At 32.2% G+C, this 23,218-nt stretch overlaps 1 protein-coding gene across 1 annotated transcript in view; it reads left to right on the plus strand.

The window, feature by feature from the left end:
- Nucleotides 1–1,650: 1,650 nt before the first annotated feature.
- The window catches only part of LOC142979833 (uncharacterized), a 48,724-nt gene continuing 27,156 nt past the window's right edge, over nucleotides 1,651–23,218 (plus strand). Inside the window, exon 1 of the mRNA XM_076125024.1 lies at nucleotides 1,651–1,962. Coding sequence (XP_075981139.1) covers nucleotides 1,758–1,962 — 205 coding nt within the window. The 5' untranslated portion in view covers nucleotides 1,651–1,757. The remainder of the gene's footprint in view (nucleotides 1,963–23,218) is intronic.

Consider the following 23,218-nt stretch of genomic DNA (forward strand, 5'->3'; position numbering starts at 1 on the left):
TTATCCAAACGATGTAGGCTATGCTCTAAACTAGACTAGACTTCAACTTAGGCTCACTGTTTGGGGATATGATTTTTGTAAGGTCGTAAAATTATGCTGTTTTGTATAACACCGGGCGGATTAATTTATTAGCGATTTTTACATATTAACTCAAAGCTTTGCGATGCATATGGCACCTCATTTATAAAGGGTATGAACTGAAGAAGTTTAAAGAAAGCTAAAGTACTCAATATTAGAAGTAAAGATGATATACATAAATATATTTCTCAGTACGATCACTATATTGCCCTTAGCAGAAATTGCTCGGCAATGGGACGATATTGACTTGTTTTTGTAGAAGATACACACATATAATTCTCTTACAATTTTCAGTGTGTTTTTATGGTAGACATTTGTACACATATAATGAGAGTCCATCACAAAGATTGCTGATCCAATCTTGTCGATCATTTATCGCTATATTGCGTTCGCGCAGTTTTCAAAACGCAGATGACGAGCCATTGTGTACAGTCAGCGGTACGGAACCCGTGTATTTACATAAATTAGTCTGAACGTGGGTTACGACAGAATGTAACTTTGGTATATGATAGGAATTCGATTTGACTATTATGCTCTACTATTTTTCATATATGATTTAATATTTTTCTATAGGGTCGGTATAATTTTCTATATCGGTTTCTAACGGGAGTGATGCCTCCCCTTATTGGCCGCTGGAACCTTTTTTAAAAATTTTTGAAAGGTTGTAAAACTGAGTTCTTAAGTTTTCCTTGGAAAACCATCTAAAATAAACAATTACAAGGATTTTCCTCTAACTGGTATACCAGTATAAGAAATATATCTCTATTATGTATCTGTATTTACTGGAATCAGTAAATCTTACAAAAAAAATCATGTACCTACATTTCTTACCAAAAGAATTTCGCATTAATTAGTAAAAGTAAACATAAAAATACCTTAAAAAGCGGGTAAGATAAATGACTTGAGATAAAAACTCTAGGGCAAATAATATCACAAGTTAATTTACTCAATTCTCATAAAATATAATATGATTTTTAAACTGATTTCAAAATGCCACTTCCTTTTCCTCCGGAAGCCATGGCTTTATGGTTTAAAAAGAAATGCAATATCTTTGATTGCACATTTTATTTGTTCTTTTGCTAATTAATTCCAAATACGTCGACTGAATTAAACTTTCCACTGTGTAATGATACGTTTTACTTATTTAGCCTCAAAAAAGGTATTTTATGTTAAGGTTTATGAACTTTAACTAACTTTTTCTTTTTACGATTTTCCCGGAAGTCAAGTCAAGTTTGTAAGTAATGTTGCTCTCGACTTTTCTAATTTTCTAAATAAATATATTTTTTCTGGAGTAAATAATAATATAATCATAATAATTAAAATGTAGATTTCATATTTTAAAATATTTTTACGCATACTTAATTTAAAAAAAAACAATTAAAAGTGTACTATTTCAGTTTTCTGCTAATCAGCAATACATTCTAAAGAAAGATCTGACTTTTACTCATAAACTTTTACCCACGATACCTAAATATTGATAAACAACGAAAACAATACATTGTAGAGCTCAGTACAGCAAAGAAAGCACCACGATCATCGCGGGCGCAGGTTGACCTTATAACAAGCAGCGTTCCCACGCGCGGGCCATAACAATACGCGGTACCGACGCGCGCGCACGTTTGACGCGCCAATCAAAAGCGCGCGAAATAAACATCGAATCGTGAAAAATATTATTAAAAATGCGTGTTGTGTTGTTTTTATGTGTTTCTGTGTACGTTGTAGTGGGACAGGACGTTAGCGACATGGTCAATATGCCGAAATACGATCAAAGATACGATTACTTAGACGTCGATGCGATATTTACGAATAAAAGATTAGTTAGGAATTATGTGGATTGTCTGATCAATGCGCAAAGGTGTACGCCTGAAGGAAAAGCGCTGAAAAGTGAGTACAAAACGAATATTTTAATGCTTTTCATCTTGTATTAGAATATTAAAGTAAACTTTGTTCTATGTTTCTCGCTTAGATGATAAACCAGATAACATTAACTCTTGTACTATATTTTTTTCGAACGGAAGTGTTCACAAAAAATGAACTAACAGTTTTTTCTTAAACATGAATAAATTACAGCACAGATGACTGGATTTCACCTTAACATTGCGTAAATGAGACTCAATGAATTTATTTCCGTCGAAATTATGTTTACATTGCAAGGTTAAAATCGCCATTTGAACACGGCTCTATGAAATAATATGTGTTTTTATTAGTATTCAGCATATGTTGGTGTTATTAGCATTTTATAAATTTAATGTCATTAGTTGTATCTCAGGAAGTGCAGTATTAAGATATATCATGAATTTTGTGATATTTAATAACTTGTTTAGGAAACATGTTTTGGGAAAAATAGCTTCCTACAATGTTTGCATGTCGTAATTTTGTAAAATTATGACCTATTTTTAATTGATTAAATTCGTTTCTTAGAATTCAACTTTTTAATTTATTTGTAGGACACTGAAAAATGCGTGAATTGATTATGTTATCGATAAACAAAATGTATATAGTATCATAATATCACGCTTTTTACTATAGGCAGAGTCTAAAGAAGGCCAATTGGTACGATTCTTACAAACTTCCCTGGCCTTATTCACATCCATACTTTAAAATAAATATCGATTACCTTATTAAGTTGAATTGTGTCATTTTTTTTCTTACATTAGCTGTCATTTTATCTAGCCGTTAGTTATCTGAAACATATCTATAAGCCGTGAAACTGACCTTTATAGTTGAATGGACGTATTTCCTATAAAAGGTTTTAGTTAGATCTCAGTACCGATTGCTTAACAGTTAGGTATTTTCCTTTACATTACGTGCTACCGCGTAATAAACAAGCGTTGTCATTCGAAGAAAATTATAGAAGTACTCTTGATCAGACATCCTAACTATTGTTTCCTTAAGGTAGGTTAGAAAATATTGCGTTTTGTTACCAGATATTTGAAGTGAAGTAAAATAGATTAGGAATAAGGGCATGTGCTGTGCATTAGGATACACAGGAAAATGTTAAAGGCTTATGATTAAAATAGAGACCAATGTTAGGTGCGATCTCACGGTTAATTATTTTTTTCTTTTTTTAATGACAAAAATATTGTTGGGCATACCTTTTTCCGTATCAAGCATTTCAGTCCCTTAAGTTATAGGAAATGGGTGGAAAATATTACTTAGACCTCGGGTTTTACAGCTTTAATTAGTAGTAGTCTTTACATTTCCTTTTCATAAGAAACAAAACGAAATTTCTAACGCTATATTTTGTCACTTGTAACAAGATCCAATAAGAGTTCATAAAGCCCGATGTATAAAACAAGATTTTCTATATCATAAAGTAGACCTTTCGCAGTCCTTTATAGGAAATCATAAATAATCATATTGAACCAAATTTTCTATATCATAATGTAGTCTTTTCACAGTCCCTTATAGGAAAGCCAGCTAACTTACCAACAGCTACACATACATATAATGCTTTAAAGCCTTTTTGCTTTTATTCCTTTCCGAGAACATACAAGCGTGCCCATCAGTGGGACAGCGAAGTACTAGAGGACAGTAGAGTAGGTCACTTGGGCTTAAAACCGTTACCGGTTTGTCTCAGGTGAAGTTATTTCTGTATATAAGATTTACTGTTTCCTTTCCTTATTGTTTTGCTTATTTAAATACAATAGACTTCTGTTGTAAGTAAAAGTAATATTGGATTGTCCTATTTTTATGTAAAAATGGTTGCCTTATTTTTTTATATTGAAAACGCTGTTAGTATGGAAGAGTTATTTTACTGCAAATCTTGCCTTCTGTTGATTTCTTTTTCAATTATTAAAGCACCATTATGTTTTTAGATAGAGTAAGATATATTTGTTTTTTACTACCGTAATTTATATACGATAGCCGGGATCGTCTTCTTTTACATGGGACTAACATTGTGAATGGCGAAACGTGAGTGTTTTCATACACCTACGGGTAAAACAGGCATGATATTATCAGGTATGTATCAAAAAAAAATAATGTTCCTAGAACATTACCAGATCATGCATTATGATGAACTAACTTACAATTATCACGAAAATCGGTTGTTTCAAGTCTCAACGCTAGACGAACAAGCTTAGTAATTATTATTAAAAATTAGCTCGTAAAATTACTAGAATATATTATATACTCAAGGTTAGTCTACAAACATAATAAAATTTTAAATAATAATAATTTAATACAAACGTGTTTAATTACGATGTTATCGTAGTCAAAATCTCATTGTTTACATTTTATTACAGTTACTCTGTTGTATTATATTCCTCATTAAATTCATCTTGTTAAATATAATAAGCTAATATATTATACAACTCAGGTCATCTTAAGAAAAAGTGTACGAGAGTGAATATCATAAAATAAATAAACATATTTGGACAACGCACGGTCATCTGATTCCAAACTAAGCAATCCTTATTCTACGGTATTCGCGCTCATTACAGAAATAATTGTCCCGGGTGGGTTTTGAACCCAACATTCTTCTTCTTCCGTTAATTTTGGTTTGGTGATTTTTTAAAGCCATAAAAAGTACAAACTAATAAATACTTACTCAATTTACTGCAGTGTCGAAGAAAAATGCGACATTAGAATTGTACCCACTTATCCAGTTGCGTAGCCAAGTTGTCAAAACGCACTAAATAATATAGTCTTCTACTGATAGTATTAAAACCGTATTAAATCAATACAAGTAACAATTTAATAAACTACAGAATCTATAACACAAATAGCAACATTACGAGAGAAGTTACTTCATACATTCACTTGCAACTGATCCATTTTGTCGCTTTTGTAACCACGTGGGAACGAATGGATGAAAATATACGTCAATTTCTTAAATTGTGACATGTAAACAGTTATCTGTGCCGTATGAAGAAAGCTATGAGAGAAAAAAGTAAATTATGCGTGATTTATTGGGTTATGGTGTAGTAAGTAGTATAGCAATCGTTGCTGCTTTCTTTTTATACAATAAGGTACGTAGAGTAAAAAGATGTGTTGTTATAATTTATTACACAAAATTAACTAAGTGTTAAGAAAATAGATCACTAGTCTTGCTCCTTACAAACGACGTGATAATAATTATGTCACTTTTATAATAAAATCAAAATTAAATCATTTATTAAATTGACTCAGATATAAGTAGACGCTTATGATTGTCAAAATATGGTAGGTGAATTTACTGTCAGTTTGGAATATGTAGGCAGGGCCAATAAGTTTTTATTTAATTACTACAAGTAAAGTAGTACCAATAACCACAATTTAATTACTACAATAACTTCTTTCTACACCACCTTAAGGTTGACTGGCAGAGAATTAAGCCGTTAGGTCAGCATAAACAATATTTACTGTTTCATATGAAGTCGATTGAAATAATATTTATTTTATAGGACAACCATATCTAAAACTCAAATTAATATGACATACGATATATTATTCGCAATGGAAGCCTATTTACATCAGAAACCTTTTTGACAGCTATAAATAAAATTGCAATAAGCCCTTGACATTGCACTGACCGGTTGGGTCATTCGATCAACAAAGTTCACAGTAGCGTCGGTCAAGTTCAATACAAGTAACTTTAATAAAAACCGCTTGAATGTCGTCCTTCGTTAAAACACTTAATTAACGTTAAGATGTGCATGTTAATAAGTCATTGTCAAAATTTTGCCTAAAGTTCAAGAATATCAAGAACAAAATCCACACAAAAATCATTTTGGTTGCTACTCGTGGTTGATTTAGAGATCCCAATAATACGTCGATGTTTCAATCGAAAAACATCCATGTTAGGCTTTGATGTTCACGATTTCCCGAAGTTTCAAAATCGGTGTTTTTAAGGAAAATAGATGCTCGCTCTCTACTCTAGATGTTCAAAAACAAAAATAATCACCTTACATTTTTCCAAAATATCAGTGCTACAATTGTTACGATACATTTAAGTTTTTTATTCTGATGAATCTCTAAATTGGCTGAAGATATAATTTAAATTATTTCTGAAAAACATTTCCGTAACACTGTGGGAAACATATTAGGAAAAACGTGTAATAAAGAAGATGAAACAATGCACCCGGCAGTTTGTTAATTGCATAAAAATAACAAAAATATTTTCATATTCGGTAAAAAAAATAACGGTCAAAAAATATTGCTTAGATAACTTTAAAGTCGCTACTACTTATTGACATTATAAAACTGTATTAAGGTCAAAATGCCTTTAACCTTAGTCAATGAACTTACTCATTGATTTTATTAGATCTTTAGATAAAAACTAGTTTAACAGCAAACAAACAAGACAACACAAATTTAAACTTTTTGTACATACGAGTACATACATAAAAACACGCCTTTTTCTAACAATAATAGGCAGAAACCAAAGAATGCCACTTACTACGATATTTACAAACTTTCTATGCTTCATTTACATCCATACATCTTGTCATACAGGACTACTGGTTACGACTACTACGCACTTTTTATCTTAGTTTTTTTGTTTCAAACACATAAACAACTTTATCATTTATTTATTGTCCCTATCAGTATTCCGCGTAAACTATAAAATCTTCCATACGTACTAAAAATATAAATTACTGATTACAGGAAATCTTTAGATTATTGAGAAAACATTATTCAAATACGCCTCTTTTAATTGATATTTATTATAAGTAATTAATTATGATTATGTCTTGGAATAAACATATTTATTGTTGTTGCAGCAATTTGCAGCTGCATTCTAATCTTCCGGCAAGTGCTGCCACCACGTGGTTCGAAGATGAACTATCGTCACTGAAACACATTCTTTGCATTGTCATCCTTGATCATGTTTGCTAGGAAATCTTATTATGATGGAAAGACAGTAACAATTTTTGCGCAGTTAAATAGGTAATGTTTCTCTATTAAGTCATGTTTTAAAAATTTTAATGGACTCTTACAATTATTTATTTGACGTTAACTGAGTTAAATAGAATTGCATATTCTCACCGTTATATTCATATTTAGACTTGAATGTTATTTACAGTAAATTAATAGATAACATCGTATAATGCATTTATAAACTGCAATAAAATTATAATTAAAATAAATAAATAAATAAATAAATATTATTGGACAACTCACACACGGTTATTTGATTCCAAACTAAGCAGAGCTTGTACTATGGTAACCAAATAACTGATAAACATACTTATATACTTCTAAATACATACTTATATAGATACATTAACATCCAGGCTCAGAACAAATACTCGTGCTCATCACACAAAGATTTGTCCCGGGTGGGATTCGAACCCACCACACGCGGCGCTACGGTTGTTGCGGCGAGGTGACCGCTTAAACCACTGCGCCAAACGTGCAGTTAAATTATCACTGTAAGAGGCAAGAAGCTACAACAGATAATTATATACCCTACCTTACCTTAACGAGAAACTTAAAAATCTGTTTTGGGCATACATTGGTATAGGGTTGTAGTGATGTCACCCAAAATAGATTTGGATAAAATAGGAGATTTACATATCTTTTCAACAAAAAATTGTCAGTGGCAAATTTCAATAACCATTGACATATTATAGTGATATTTTCTAAAACACAAAAACCAAATCGGCAAATGGCGTAATATTTAGCATTTAGTTCAATTTTTAATTATTCTGAACTCTGACAATGATCAGTAAAGTTTTATGAACGTATTAATCTTACGAATTACACTGTTATCTGTCCATCACTGTTGAGTAACACACGTAATGCCAATGTCGAGTTACGAAACAACTTCTAGATTTCAGACATTCACAATGATGTACAAAAGAAAAATACTTCAATCTTTGCATTCGCAGCGCTACATGCATTCCCCATTCATCATATTGTTAGTGGTCAACCTAGTGTCAAAGTTGTACAAGCCGCGAGGCATTTTACATGGCTTAACGACTGTTATCTTAAATGACAATAAAGAGGACCAACTTTTGACGTGCCCTCCAAAGCACGGAGATGTGATCAATTACCACTATGCGGCCACCTGTTCATGGAATGTCCGCGATAAGGTTGTTTAACCAACTGATAATTTACCGATCGGTGAGTTAAGCAGATATTGTGAGCGCCTAATTAGCTGACACATGCGGCTCTGCTCGCGTTTTATTTATAAAAACAAGGATATGTTCTCAGTCCATTAGGTGTGTAGGGTTAAAAAAAAAACAAATACCCACCTGGTATATTGAAAAATAGCGCGCTGTCAAAAAACACTTTCAAGTTACTGAAGATCTTATCAATACTTGATATTATAATTAAACCGTTAAGCATTCACTCACTAAAATAATAAAGTTTTAATCTTAACATTTTATATAACTTACTATGTAATACATATTCTTAAAGGTATAAACAAGCGCGCTGCAACCTGACGCAGGTGTTCGTGACGGCGTCATGCGCAGAACCATGTATTAAATTGAAAACGAATAAATTACCGCGATTGCTTATAAATTATGAACATTTATTCAATGGAATCTTTGCTGTTTTAAGGAGGTAAAGGTCAAACTTTAAAGGGCATTTGATGCAAACTGCAACAGGTATTTTAAGGATCGTTTACCTGATACCTGATTAGTTGCACACCCTGGCTTCGTTCGGGATATTGAAACAAAGTTATGTAGCGCATTCAATACGCTTAGTATTTAAAGATTTTCGCATTTCTTCTCATAGGAGACCTCCAACTAAGTTAACTATATGTATCGCCGATGTTATGTTATCTATTAGGCATCTTTAAGTGCTGTTTAATTGTATAAACGAGCATCTGCCCGCGAATTTAGAAATATTTCCCGGGATAAAAAGTATCCTATGGATTTAGGTGTTACTCCAGGTTATAAGCGTTAGTGTTCATACTAAATTTCACTCACAAGCTTTCGCATTTATACAAGTTGTATTTATAGGGTATATATTTAGTTTATCAATGTTCAAGCAGGTGTAGAGTGTATGTAGCAAAGGGCCGCGTTTGTCCGCGACCCCCTTACGGAGTTTCCCTTCACTGGTATTGTGTTACGGTGGTTTTTATCACTTTCTGTATTTAGTCAAGGTCTCTAAACTACAACTTACTTGTTAAGATGTCTCCAATAACTTTGCAAAGCCTATCAGATAGATAGAGCAATGTCTGGTGAAGCTAACCAGCCAAGTGCTCTTCTCCGTCAGCCATTAAAACCAGTTAATTTAAGTATTAAATAAGATTTAATGATGAGATTACCAAGTTACAGATAATTATATTAGTCGAACTAGCGAGAGCCGACTACCTCAAGGCCACTCTTTCCAAAGCACCTACGTATTACAATTAAATGCTTTTTTAAAACTCATTTCTACCCACTGCTGGGCCAGGATCTCCTCCCAAACGAGGAAAGTGGTTAGGCCATGAGTCCACCACGCAGGCCAAATATTTTTTTTCTGACCACCATTCTAATCTTAACCTAAACGTTAAGTCAAACAGCCACAGAAATACTACTGTCTACAAACCAGTCTAGAAGAATGCATAAAAACTCAAGAACCACTAATAGCATTAACTCATGCACTTGATACAATAATGGCAGACTTCCGATATTCCTACTCTATGCTAATTACATACTTGAAACATACGAAGTCTGTAATAACACCTCTATGGTCGGTATTCTAGTTTTTTCATAGACACGTGCAGAAATGGCGGGATTTATTCGCTCCTGTAGCAATTATGAGTTTAAGTACTAAATTAAAAACCTTTTTTGTCCACCCTAGGTCACCAATTTTATTTTAAGAGGTTTATGATTACAGGGTTTGGGCTGTAAAGTATTTTTAAATGCGTTCAAATAAGAGTATTTTTTTATTTTTGAGTTCTCTATTTCTATTGTGTTGATTTTCGATTCATGACAAATACGGCAAGTCCTGTACGCTAGATAATATATTTTATAAATTATGCAACATTCTATATAACCTAACAAATAGCCAGAACTTTTTCTACAAAATAGGTACAAGCAGACGAATAGTTTTCGCCTATGACAAGTAAAAATTTGAAAAATCAAATAAATAATTATGATGATTCAATAAACTTCAACGAAATCGTATCATAAGTTTTTGTATTCAGAAAAGCAACCTCAATAGAGTAATAAAACTGTTGGACAAATGCGTCTGGTGTTTTGTTCACGAATGCATTATCTTCTATTCTTCAATTCGTCAAAGATTTAAAAGGAATAATAGAAATTCAGTCAATTGATATACGAAATATGTATTATTTTATAGTTTAAACTGAACACAAATTAGATCTTCACAATAAATGCTTTTTAAATAAATTGATGTAAAGATCACTTTAGCGGTACTTATGTAAAATTGTCAATAGTCAGCCTGCATTCAGCGGGATTACAAAAATAACATAATTGAAGTAATAAAAAAGGTAATATTATGAAATCCAAAATAGTCGTTGAACGTAGTAAAAAAATTATTATAGTTGAAATCGTAGTAGACTAGAAGCCAACTCCAATATATATTTGGAAGGAAGGCAAAGCTGACAACGAGTTGAAATCGTAGTATATTTTCATAAGTTTAAAATAATAGTATAATACCAAAATGTCTTAGGTTCAATGACCTAACCTAAAGTTTAACAAAGTTCACGTGGCCAACTTGAATAAAAACACGGAAGCATTTTTCTTGTATATTATTAGGATGTCATTAAATAAAAAGGTATATTCTAAAATAAAATTAAAGTTTACAAATTCACTAATTAAAAGATCTTAAGGTGATAATGAATTAATAATAATTTAAATAAAATTTGGACTTAATTTGCAAACACCTTATTTAAAAATAGAATTTGTTTATGGTCAACAGGTCATGTCATTAGTTTTTTTATTGTGCAATGATATTTAATGCTTTGAATCCCTACTAATTAAGAACTTTGTTAGTTTTTATTCAGATAACATTGCCCGGGGCTATTATTATGTTTATTTTAACATCTTTATAATAACATTTGATTTTCGTACAAAGGCTCTTTCAAATTGCCAAGGCGACGAATGTAATAGACATTTAATTATTTGTTAACACAGAGTGCAGCTTCAAAATAAAGTTTTTTAAAATCTTTTTAAGTTTTGGTATCTGAGGATACTTCCATCGCATTTAACTCTATTTTAATAAGGTTATACTCTAATTAATGTTTACTTTTGTAAAAACCTTGGATTTGTACGATAACATGTGCGAAATAACTTGTAACTATCAATTAAACCTTCTGACGTCATGAAACAAAAAACTATTAAAAATATCTTTTAATTTGAGTTTAAAGTCACGGTTTCAAATCGCGCGATGGCTTCTATGATCTCTTATACTAAAAAAAACTTGCCATGTTGAAAATATTTATTTAAACATGGTAGAAAAAAACATTCCTATCTGCGCATAGGAAATTCCAACAAAATTAGTCAACAATGTTTACTCTTTAACTAAGCTTTGTCAACGAATTCGCTCGCATACCATTCATTGTTTTTGGTACACTTTAGTAACAAATATTCTGTAATGATTCGGCGATAATCTATTCTAGGATTAATATTTACAGCAATATGCAATGAGCAATTTAGCGATCAGTCGACATTTTAACGTTTTTAAAGATAAAATAATATGTATGAGCCTATGGGAAAGTATGTTGACAGGGAAAAATCCAACCATTTGTTACCATTGCCTTAACACTAATAGTTATGTAAAAACAAGGCAGACAGACCGATAGATTTGTTATTTTTGCATAAGTTTAATATTAAAGATGACGCTGCGCCATAACAAAACATTAGTTTTTACATAATTATACGCAAAAACATGTTCTGAATACATTATTTGGGAGGCTTACTGTATTACGCCTTTGCCAAGTTCTTAAATATTTAATTACCTCTTCAAACCTTCAACGCGACGCACATGACATGGGTATGATGGCTAATTTGTAAACTGTCAAAAATAAGAAACAAAAACAATAAATACATACTAATAATACATAAAAACATTTATGCAAGTTATTTTTTTTTATTCTGCAAAGATCGTCCATTTTTTTAGAACGTTCTTTACCATATTTTGTTAAAAGAAGAGTTGTAAATCGTTATTAATTGTCATTTTTTAAAAACCCAATTTGTTATTCTAAATGTCGGTTTTGATAAAAAATAAATGATGTAAAATCCTGTTCGTTGTTTGTGATGTTGGGGTAGGTTGTTGCCTCAACATTTTTATTTGAATAAACAGATAATTTTACTCAAGGCCTAACCCCTTGCCCTCGTTTGGGAGAAGACCCTTGATTTTAATTGAATTCTGATTTATTAGTGACAAAAAAAATCTTCTAAGATAAAATAAGGCTATAATTGAATGGCACGAAGTGTTACGTATTTCACCACGGAAAACCCGTCACGGCAAAAAATATAAAAACAACAAAACCATCTTCTTTCGGATATAACCACTAATTACAATTTTTTTGGCAATCGTGATTAAAATATTGCTATAAATAAAACGTATCCGTGAAAAGTTATTAAAAAATAACAATTTATCTGTAGTTGAAATGATTAAATCTGAATACCTTGTACAAAAAATAACGATTCATCTTACAAATCAGTTAACTTAATTTAGAGGGACTCTATCTTTATAAAATACTAGCTGACCCGCGCAATTTCGCTTACGTCACATAAGAGAGAATGGGTCAAAATATTCCCTGTTTTTGTAACATTTTTTATTGCTACTCCGCTCCTATAGGCCTTAGCGTGATGATATATAGCCTATAGCCTTCCTCGATAAATGGGCTATCTAACACTGAAATAATTTTTCAAATCGGACCAGTAGTTCCTGAGATTAGCGCGTTCAAACAAACAAACAAACTCTTCAGCTTTATAATATTAGTACAGATTAGTACAGATTACACTAGCTTCTGCTCGAAATTTCGTCCGCGTTAAATATTTTACGAGGTATAAAATGCTTATCCTATGTGTTATTACAGGTTATAAGTTACCAGTGTGCCAAATTGCATTAAAAATCCGTCCAGTAGTTTTTTGGTGAACGATAATCAACAAAACACGCTTTATCTGATTAATAATTGACTATCATTGAAACATTTCTAGATTCGACTAAGATAACACGACCTCGCTCGTAAGACCTTATTACTAATCAAATAAAAATCAAAAAGCTATTAGGTTTTCTGGCATAAAGTACACTAACCTCAGCCTTGTAGTTTTATTGGTTTTTGCATTTCGAGGTGGATAAATATTATAATTCATCATCAAGACCATAATCCTAGTCTTATTTATTATTTAAGGATTTTATTATGTTCAAAGAACATTTTACCCGGTCTTAAGAAATAAAATGTCTAAATAAGCAGTAAAAAGTTCTAACATTAACAGTATTTCACTACTGCCACCTGCGATTTCGTCCGCGTAGACTTCAGTTTTCAGCAATATTCACATTACTCACTGTGTAATGTTATTTAGTCTATAGCCTTCCTCACCAAATGGACTATTCAACATAAAAAAAATTGTATTCATTCTAACCAATAGTTGAGATTACAACAAATTCTTCTTTATTCTATTTCTTTTTTCTTAATTGTTCAGCATTATATTATTGGTATATAAATATAGATGAGACTGGTGGACGATTTTGAGGATACCTTTGCCCAATAATGGGTCAGTTAATAGAGGTCAAAAAAAAAATTACAAATTACATACAAAAAATCACGCCTGTTTCTCATAAGGGTAGTCAGAGGCTATTAATGTTACAAATTTATCAAATTAATTATCATTTTACGCCTCACTGCGTACCTAAAAGTTATTTCTGGACTTTTGCCTTTTTGTATAAAAAGTAAGTAGATTTTTAATACGAAGTTATTTTTGGCTGGGTTTTGATTCAGGTTAGATTATGCCTTCGTTAAGTTTTTGTAACATGTCCGCCACCTAAAAATAACTTTTCAATCATTTAAGGGTCGACCAGCTTTGTAATGATAAATTATCCCGAAATAAATCAATACCTATGTACCTAACTACTACATTATTAGCACATGGGGGTAAGCAGGTATAAGTAGCTATCTGCAATATGCATGTTGTGCATTTAATTATATAACAAAAAGATGTATGCCCTAGTGTAGCCTAGTTTTGAAACTCCAAACAAATCTTTTTAGTCCGATTTTAAATGATTTCATCGGGCTATATCATAAAGCCTTTTTTAACTTTTCATATCTTATAGTTTCTGTATTTTTCTTAAGCCGTACTCCCAAACGAGGGAGGGGTTAGGTCTTTTTCTATTTCTTTAATAAGTGTACTAAATAAGTTATATTTTTACTATTTTATAGGAATTTATTTAATTACCTCTATAATTAAATGCAGTTGCGGTTAAATTAATATGAAAAAACGTCATAATTTACATGAATTCTTTAGGTCAGTGAAGATGTATTACGACCACAGTCAGTCAGACATTCTTGCGGTTAGCTCGCGAGTGATTTATGGTTTCCTCTCGTAGGATCAGCGCAATTTATGATGTCATTAAATAGAGGTAGTATTAACTTGTATTAGATTATGTTATAAGATAAAATTTTGACTAGTGGTAAGTAGATAGTTCTTTACAGTTTGTACAATAGTCGATCGAGAGTATTCTATTTAAAATAAATGTACAGAAAAGTTCATTCACATGGCATCAGATTTTCATACAACATTTGACGATAGCTAGCCGGTTGTCGATAGTTGACAGAGGTATAGGATCGCGCTACAGGTGCGTAAAAATTACGAGTATTAGATTATTCAATTGCAGCATTTGTGCCTTTACTTTTGTCTTTTAATCTTTCAAATGATACCCAAAAAAGTAACCTGAGAGTCTAACACTTATAAAAAAGAATAAACTATTTTTTTATATTGCCATTTCTAGACATGAATAAAAGTGATAAAGTACCGCTATAACTAAAGCTACTTAACACATAACTTGTATGCACATACTGCAAAATACCACAGCACGTGTCACACACTTTCTCAAAAGTGAAACCACATTCGCGAATAACAATGTCAACAAACTCAAATACCTAAATCAAAAAACGTGCTGGATATCAAACAGTAGAATTTACTATGAATACTTCTATAGTAATTTAAGAAATGAGAAAGTTTGGGCGTTTGTTTGTTATTAAACTACGCCAAAACCGCTGAACGGATTTTGAGGTAATCTCTCTCTCTCGACTCGAAAATTACTACTATTTCCGTACAATAGACTATCGAAAGTTTGAAATGACTTGAAAATGTACTGGTTATTAGCTCAATAATTAACAAAGGATCGGAAAAGAAGGATCGAGTTTAACATTTAAAATGTAGCCAACATTTTAAATGTTAAACTCGATCCTTGGTAGTATCAACTGTAGAGAATCGCGCTTCAGATCTCATAGAAAAAATCGTATTACCATTTGATATCTACACAGTTAGAAAACGTACTGGATTAACATATTAAATACTTTTTACCCCGGAAAAATGTTTTCACGTAGACATAGTCACGGGTATAAGGTAGTGATATATATTCTTTGTTTACAAAGCAAATGTACCGGTATGTATGACACAGATGTAAGGTCGGTGTTGCGCATGCGCGTCACGCAGGCCGATCATTGGAGCCGATCAGTGATCGCAAGCGCACTGCTCAATGTATCTATTAGATAGGGCTGGCCGGCTCAATGTAGTGTGTATTGTATACTGTTCCGAAAATAAAAAGTTAAAAAATGTATGTGCATAGCTTTAGTAGTTATTACTTTTTTATGTTTTTTTAGTTTCGTACTATAGGCATCTAAAAAAAATCTTTTTATTGTATTCATATAATAATGTATGTAGTTTTCCTTTTTAGGATTCCGGCTTAGCCAAAAGGTTAAACAGGACCCTATTACAAAGCCTCCGCTGTCTGTCAGTCCGTCTGTTTCCAGGCTGTATCTCCGTACAATAAAAGTGTATTCGTATTTTTTTGCTACGGAACCCTTCTCGAGCGAGTCCGACTCGCACTTGGCACTTTTTTATCTCATTATTACTACTTCTAAAAGTATTATATAAAGTAATTTTAAATATTATCAATACAGAAGCCATAACTTAAAAAAAATAGTCAACTAGACAACGAGTTTTATAACAATTTAATGTAATATCATTCGTAATTACTCTCTAATATTTACCACACACAACTTATATTTCTTAAAATTAGGTTAATGCACGGAAATCGAACATACGTACAAAAACACTTAGAATGTTGATACTACTTATTATTATGTAACGTATAGAGTCATTAGATATCATTTCTAAGAACTGTTAGATAGATGTACATCAATATGGACTAAGTATTAGACCTAGTCACAAAGCCTGCCGACAACTTGATTACAATTATTCATTAGACAAATTACAATAAAAAAACAAATGTAAAAAAAAGAACAGCTTGATTAGACTTGATCATGAGTAAATTAAATTATAGTGATTCACGTATCAGGCACAATAGACTAGCAAAGGAATGGAGAGTGTACCTACCTGTGTATTGTGCACACGCTTGGCCACTTCAAACAAGGCCCTACACAGTTGGCTGGTTTCAATGAAACTGGCCACCGTAGAAAAAATCGGCAACGATGACATTGTCATTATTATTGCAATACAAATCGCCCAAACCTCACTAAGTAAAGATCGCTTCTTGAATGTTAGGGGTTAAAGATCGTTTCTAGCCTCAACTTCCAAAGTCCGCAAACGTTTTTTGAGCTGTTCGTCTTAGATGTTACAAAAAACCTTGTAACATGACCCCTTTGGCTATGCGCCAATGAACCTGTTTCTATGAAATAGTTTTGTTTTGTAAATAATACAGAGCATTGTTAACTCTACCTTATGAAAATACAGTAATTCGGCCATGAAATCGAAACCCCCGGTTTCTGAGTACATTTAGCGGTAGTTTATCTATTCAATGGCGTTTAAACTCATATGAAAAAACGCTATTGAATAGACTAGCGCTAAATGTACCTCAGAAACCGGGCATTAGACGGGCAAATATTACTCTCGCTTTCAAAACTGTTTTTTTCTTCTTATTTGTAAATGCTCCATTATTATGTAGTTTTATATAATACCATAATATAATAGCATAGTTAGAATGCACCAAGTATGGCAGCCATTTGCCGGTCGAGGCTAACTCCTATCAATACGCGGTGAGAAATTGAAAGTGAACACACAATACCTGTGTGTTGGTGTTTTCCAACAAGGTAAATAGCTTTGAGAAAGTAAATCCTGTTTGGCGAGATGCCAAAATTTCGGAAGTAGAGAAACGTGTTATATGTGATAAGTATGATACGGTGAATATGAATTGAATACTAAGACCGGGTATATCAAATCTTTAGAGAATACTGAGCTGATGTTCAGCGGTTGGCAGTAAATAAGATTTAGGTTAATCCGCACTTGGCCAGTGTGATGGACTCAAAGCCTTACCCCTCCCTCATTACGGGACGAGACCCTTGCCCAGCAATGGGACATTAATGGGTTACATTTATTTATTCATTATTTTATTAACTAAGTATTAACTTTGTATACTAAAAATCAGGTCAGACTCACGATTCAGCAGTAGGTTTGGCTCTTGTTTACTCGATTCGGCCGGTGGTACTCTTACTTCACTCACTTATTAGCCTTGTCAGTGCCCTTCGTCTTTTCTATGGCCGATCATTGTTCCTTACTGTCTATGAAACATAACAAATAGAAAGAGTACTCCAAACGAAACATCACAAAAATATATCATCGGTCAAGTATTTGAACAAATACTAAAATGGAAATGAAGACCGATTCTATATTACTGGTCAACGGTCAACCCTATTTACTTGACATGTCACACTGACAGTTTGTCGTACGAAATTTCAAATGAGTCAGTCGTACGATGCCCTCGGCTGTATAAGGGATCAGCACGTCTTTGAGGTCGTTCTACAATAAATGCCGAAATGAATAATGTTTTTTTACTGTTACATATAAGTATCAACGGTAAATGATAGTAGATGACTTGTTAGTTCAAATTTGTCACAGTCATTTGCAAGATCATCTCTTGAGAGTTAGTAATTAGTGTATTTCCCGCCTGTTTTGTGTCATGTTTGAGTGTACTATGAAATATGTAGTTTCATCGTGGTTATGTGCAAAAATAGACGATAACTGTAAGCGCCTCCACCTTTTCGTGCAAAATTGGGTTAAGGCATTCCTAGCTGAAAGGACATCACTCAAATGAGAGCAAAATTCAAACCTAAGCAAACTTTACTATATTTTGACCTAAGTAGTTTACTATTCAAGGATAGCTTGTTCTCGTAGTCCATATTTAAGAAGTATTCGTTCTCTGGTCTCTGAACCGTGGTGCATTAGAAATGTTACTCCTGTTGCGTCTGATATTAGTTGCAGTTACTCTGATTATTAAAAAAAAACAACCCAAAAGCGAGTAGCGGGATTCTAATAGTCCATAATTAATCTATGTTTGTAACATTACGTATCATCATTCATCACTCTTTCATCTCATTCTTTCCATTGAACTACTTCATTCAAAAATGTCAGCCACAATGGGCACAGGAAAAGACATAATGAGCCAAGGTCGCCCGATTATGTTTTAGTCGAGTTGACATTGTCAAGCTGTGAAAGGAATTCTGTTTAAAAACTATTAATAACTTGTTTTTTTTTTTGTTTTTTTAGTGCGTACATGACCAGTTGTGGTCACCTAGTGATCTAATTTACGTACAATCCTGTTTGAGCGTTAAAACGACTTTATTTTTAAGAATAGTGGTGCATTGCATTAAATTGCGCGTTTTAGGTGAACAGGGTCATATTTAAAGAAACTGTTTAATATTCTTTGGTCCTGATTCTCGACTTATTATAAAACAGATTTTTATTTATTTTTGCGTGCTCAGGCAAACTATATACCAAATACACGTACCCCTTTAATTAAGGTATATCATACCCAATAAATTATATTATTAAATACAAATTTACCCTTTATCAAAGACTGGGATTTTTTATCTAAATAAATTTGTGTATCTTCCTCAAAAACAACTTTTTGTCATTCATTTTACACATAATTAAGCCGTAATAACTGATGTGAATTGAATACTCCCATTATTGACAACAATCAATAATAAATTGTGATAAAAAACGATAACTTACATGAATAATGTAACTACAAATTAAATTATTCAATACGGACTGTAATAATGGTAATTAAAGGGATTATTAAATTAACAAAATCCTTTATTTAATTTAAAACTGACAAAAGCATCCACGTTACTTTATTACCTGTAAATTGTAACCGTTGATAAAAAATATGGCGAATATAAATGATCATTGCCAAGGCAGTTTCATAAACCCGCCTTTTCATGTCAATTGAAAACTGTATGTAAAAAAGAGCCTATCATGAACGATGTGGTTACTATATAAAAAAGCATATGATTTTTATTTTTTGATAATATAATCATAATAAATTAATTCTTAGTGATACTATTTAGACTAGTATAATTTTACAGATCTTTTGGGTGGCTAATTGATTTATAACTTCGAAATCATCGACCCGTGATTCGGTGTATCACATACCTACTTAAGTCTCATAAATTAAAACTACTTAATAAACATAGAGTAAAAACAACGGTAAAGTGTGTTGCCTACTTTTGTCTATGGTTTAATTATGATGTCACGGAATGCTTTGAATAAAGAACGCGTTCGAAAGAATTCGCTGATTGATTGAGGTCGAATTCCGAACATAATTTTTTTAATTTGAATAGTGTTGTAGAAAATAGCGGTTTTTTTATTATTATATATTAAAAATTAAAAATATATGTTTTAAATTACATTTGAATATTTATTAGATTAGATTTCGTTGGCGCCACTTTTAACATCATAATTTACGATGTTTTCCAATATATTGCCCGACTTTGAATGAATAAAAATACTAGTAATTTATTAGGTATAATGTAGTTTAAAAGTAAACGTTTTGTCTAGTGCAAAACACAATACAACCTACATATTTATAAGATCTAGGTATAAAGCACGAAACGGAAGCTTACAAATACTTATTTACTTACAAGAATCAAATGAATCACTTTATACAAAGAAAATCCGCGATAATAGACGCAATCTGAATACAAATCTTTTATTTATATTGTGGCAACAACACAATTTTCTACAATTGCAACTTTACTATTCGTAGGCATAATAAATAATTAACAGATACCTATAAATAGTAGGTGATTTATTCTCTGAGTAAATGGCACAAAGGAAATTAAATAATACTTTCAAACGCTAGGTAATCCATATTAAAAACGTAAATTAATAATTAATTAAAGACAGACTCTTGAAGTTTCTCCTAATTATGTACAGCCATTTTTGAGAATCGCTGTGAGACAGAGACTTACTAGCAAAATATATTTTTTTAGCTTTAATTATAGGCATTTGATCTTCAAGGAAGGCCTCTTCAAATTAAGTATTTATGTTTATAGAATAGGTCTATGCGTAACCAAATTAACGTTTGATTAATTTGAAGTTAGTTAGTCAAATAATTTATACGTTGATTACTTCTGACCTTTTTAGTGTATAACAAATGGGCATCTTGGATTCATTAGTTTATTTCGCAGATACTGTTGAATAATACGTTAATTTACGAGTACAATTAAGGCTTCATAAAAATTACTTCATTTACCGCTAATGCAAATTACCCTTTATGGTTGAATAGACTGTTTTCTTCAATATCGAATATGTTTACAGTGGAAAGCCGCAAGAGAGGCCTTTGCTTAGCACTGAAATGATATGATCACATAATATTAATTTATCACTCGATTGAGGAAAACAAATATCTCTAATTTATCTCTATTCAGTTATAAAATAATCCAGTTAAGTATTACTATCGCGGTTGGGGGTTGGGCTCTATCAAGTTTAGTTCATCTTTTATTTTGCAGTATTTTTTCTATGTAAAAGACATCAACGATCAGCCTGTAAAAAGTAGTCTACTACGGTTAAAAATGGGTATACTTAGTTAACAAGATATCAATGCATTTTATTGTATTAATATTTCAAGAGTGGTGTTATTAGTATTCATTGTCATTATCCTAAGGTAACGAACGTGTCGGAAGATCGGTGCACCTTATAAAGAGAAACAAGGCGAAACATAGGCAAACTCGCATGAACTCGTACAGTCTATACATAATAATGATAACGACGAAATACTTATTTTAAGTCATCAACAGTAACGCGATTTTGTACAATTGATACTTTCGAATATCGAGAGTTTGACATTTAAAATGTACTACCAAAATAGTTCCTACGAAACTCGATAGAGGCGCTAAACAGATTTACGTTCAAAATGTATCGATAGCTAGCCGGTTGTCGCTAGTCGATATTATACAGAATTGCGCTACTGGTACAGATGTACCATATTCATACATAAATACGAAACTGGGTCTTTCTATATATGTGTGCTCGGCTAAACTGTTGATTTTCGAAGTGCAGGCTGATAATTTGAACGTGCAAAAATATAAGTCCCTTTTTTTGTTTAATTTTCCTAGTAGCAATCAAAAGTTGTCAGTGTTTTTTTTTTATTTTTTGAACTAAAAAAAGATAAAGGGCAGCAACATTTATTAGGAAATATGCATTAAAACGATTAGATGTAAGTATATTGCCTACCTTCACTTGCAAACAAAATAAAACACAATTAAGACTCCAAATGACCTTTAATCTTCAATGCAACAATATGCTAATTTTGCGGTTTAAGATCGTAATATATCGGAAATTATTCGTTTTGCCCGTATTATGTAATTTTATTAAATTATTCGTTGACGTAGATACCTAGATACATTACTTTGTATATTACGAGGAAAACGATTACATATTTTATTGATTGTAGACGCAAGCTTGAATAACAGACACAAATACAACTGAGAAACTACTGTTGATAGAAATTAATTTGTCTATTCTTACTGTCCCACTGCAGGGCAAGGGTCTCCTTCTAAAGAAGAGGGAGGGGTTAGGCCTCGAGTCCACCACGCTGGCCAAGTGTGTGTTGGGGACTTTGCATGCTCTCAATAAATGTATTAAACAAATTTTAAGCATGCAAGCATTCCACACGATGTTTTCCTTCACCGTTAGAGCAAGTGATATTAACAAAATTAGTTCAATTAGTCAAATGAATCGTTAATAGACAATAATTTAATTTCAGACATTACTGGTCCTCGGCTGGTTTAAGATCGTCTTGATCGATTGAAAACTTTACAGTCCCTCGGAAACTGCTTTATTAAACATGTCAGATTTTCTTAAGTTGACGTCCTTCACCACAAACATAAATATTATAAAATTATATATCAACCATTACATGAATTACCATTTTAATAAACAGTGTACGTCTCACTATGACATTCTAAACTTTATTACTATTATTAACTGGTATAAACGTCTTATTTATTGTGACATTTAAATTACTTGTATTTTAAGTTCAAATGCCTCTATTTGAAATAAACAACTCAGCCTATTCGGAGAGGCAACATTCCTATTAAAGCAATTGAATATAGCTTAGTCAAAGTTAGTATTATTCAAATGCATGGACAATTTTATGTGGAATGGCCTTCAAGGATGTTACGAATTGTCATAATGTTTCAAGCACTACGCGTTGTAGTCTACTATGTGTCAAGAGAGAATTTATTGAGAATACAATCACATTTCTGAAATATATTTTACTCTGAGCATGTAAACCAATCTACTACTATGAATTTCCTAAGAAATACGGACTAACGTTTCATGCGAGTCGGGATTCCGATAGCTCAGCTACTGCATTCGCATACATGTATATGATAGCATCATACTATATTATGATCCAGTTGGGACCTCAAAGACAGTGCATGAGGTAAAATTTATAAATAGCGTGTACTCAAGACCTACCCCGAACTCGGAAGGAGATCCTTGCCCAGCTGTGCGACAGTACTTAATAGGTAAAACTAGGGTTGCCAGATCCAGGCTGATAATTTCCGGGACATGAAAGGAATCAGAGTTTTGGCAGGCAACCCTAGATAAAACAAAAGCATTTTTTCTCTTATTTCCTGAATAATTTACAGATACGTAATACAAATCGCTTAGAAATCACTAAGAATGTCTCTATGTACTCTAATCTCTACATGCTGGGTGTAGCGATTTTGTGTTACTTATCGTACTACAGTCACGATGTATTTTCTTACTATTAT

The sequence above is a fragment of the Anticarsia gemmatalis genome, chromosome 17 (assembly GCF_050436995.1).
Source record: "Anticarsia gemmatalis isolate Benzon Research Colony breed Stoneville strain chromosome 17, ilAntGemm2 primary, whole genome shotgun sequence".
In the NCBI taxonomy this organism is placed as follows: Eukaryota; Metazoa; Arthropoda; class Insecta; order Lepidoptera; family Erebidae; genus Anticarsia; species Anticarsia gemmatalis.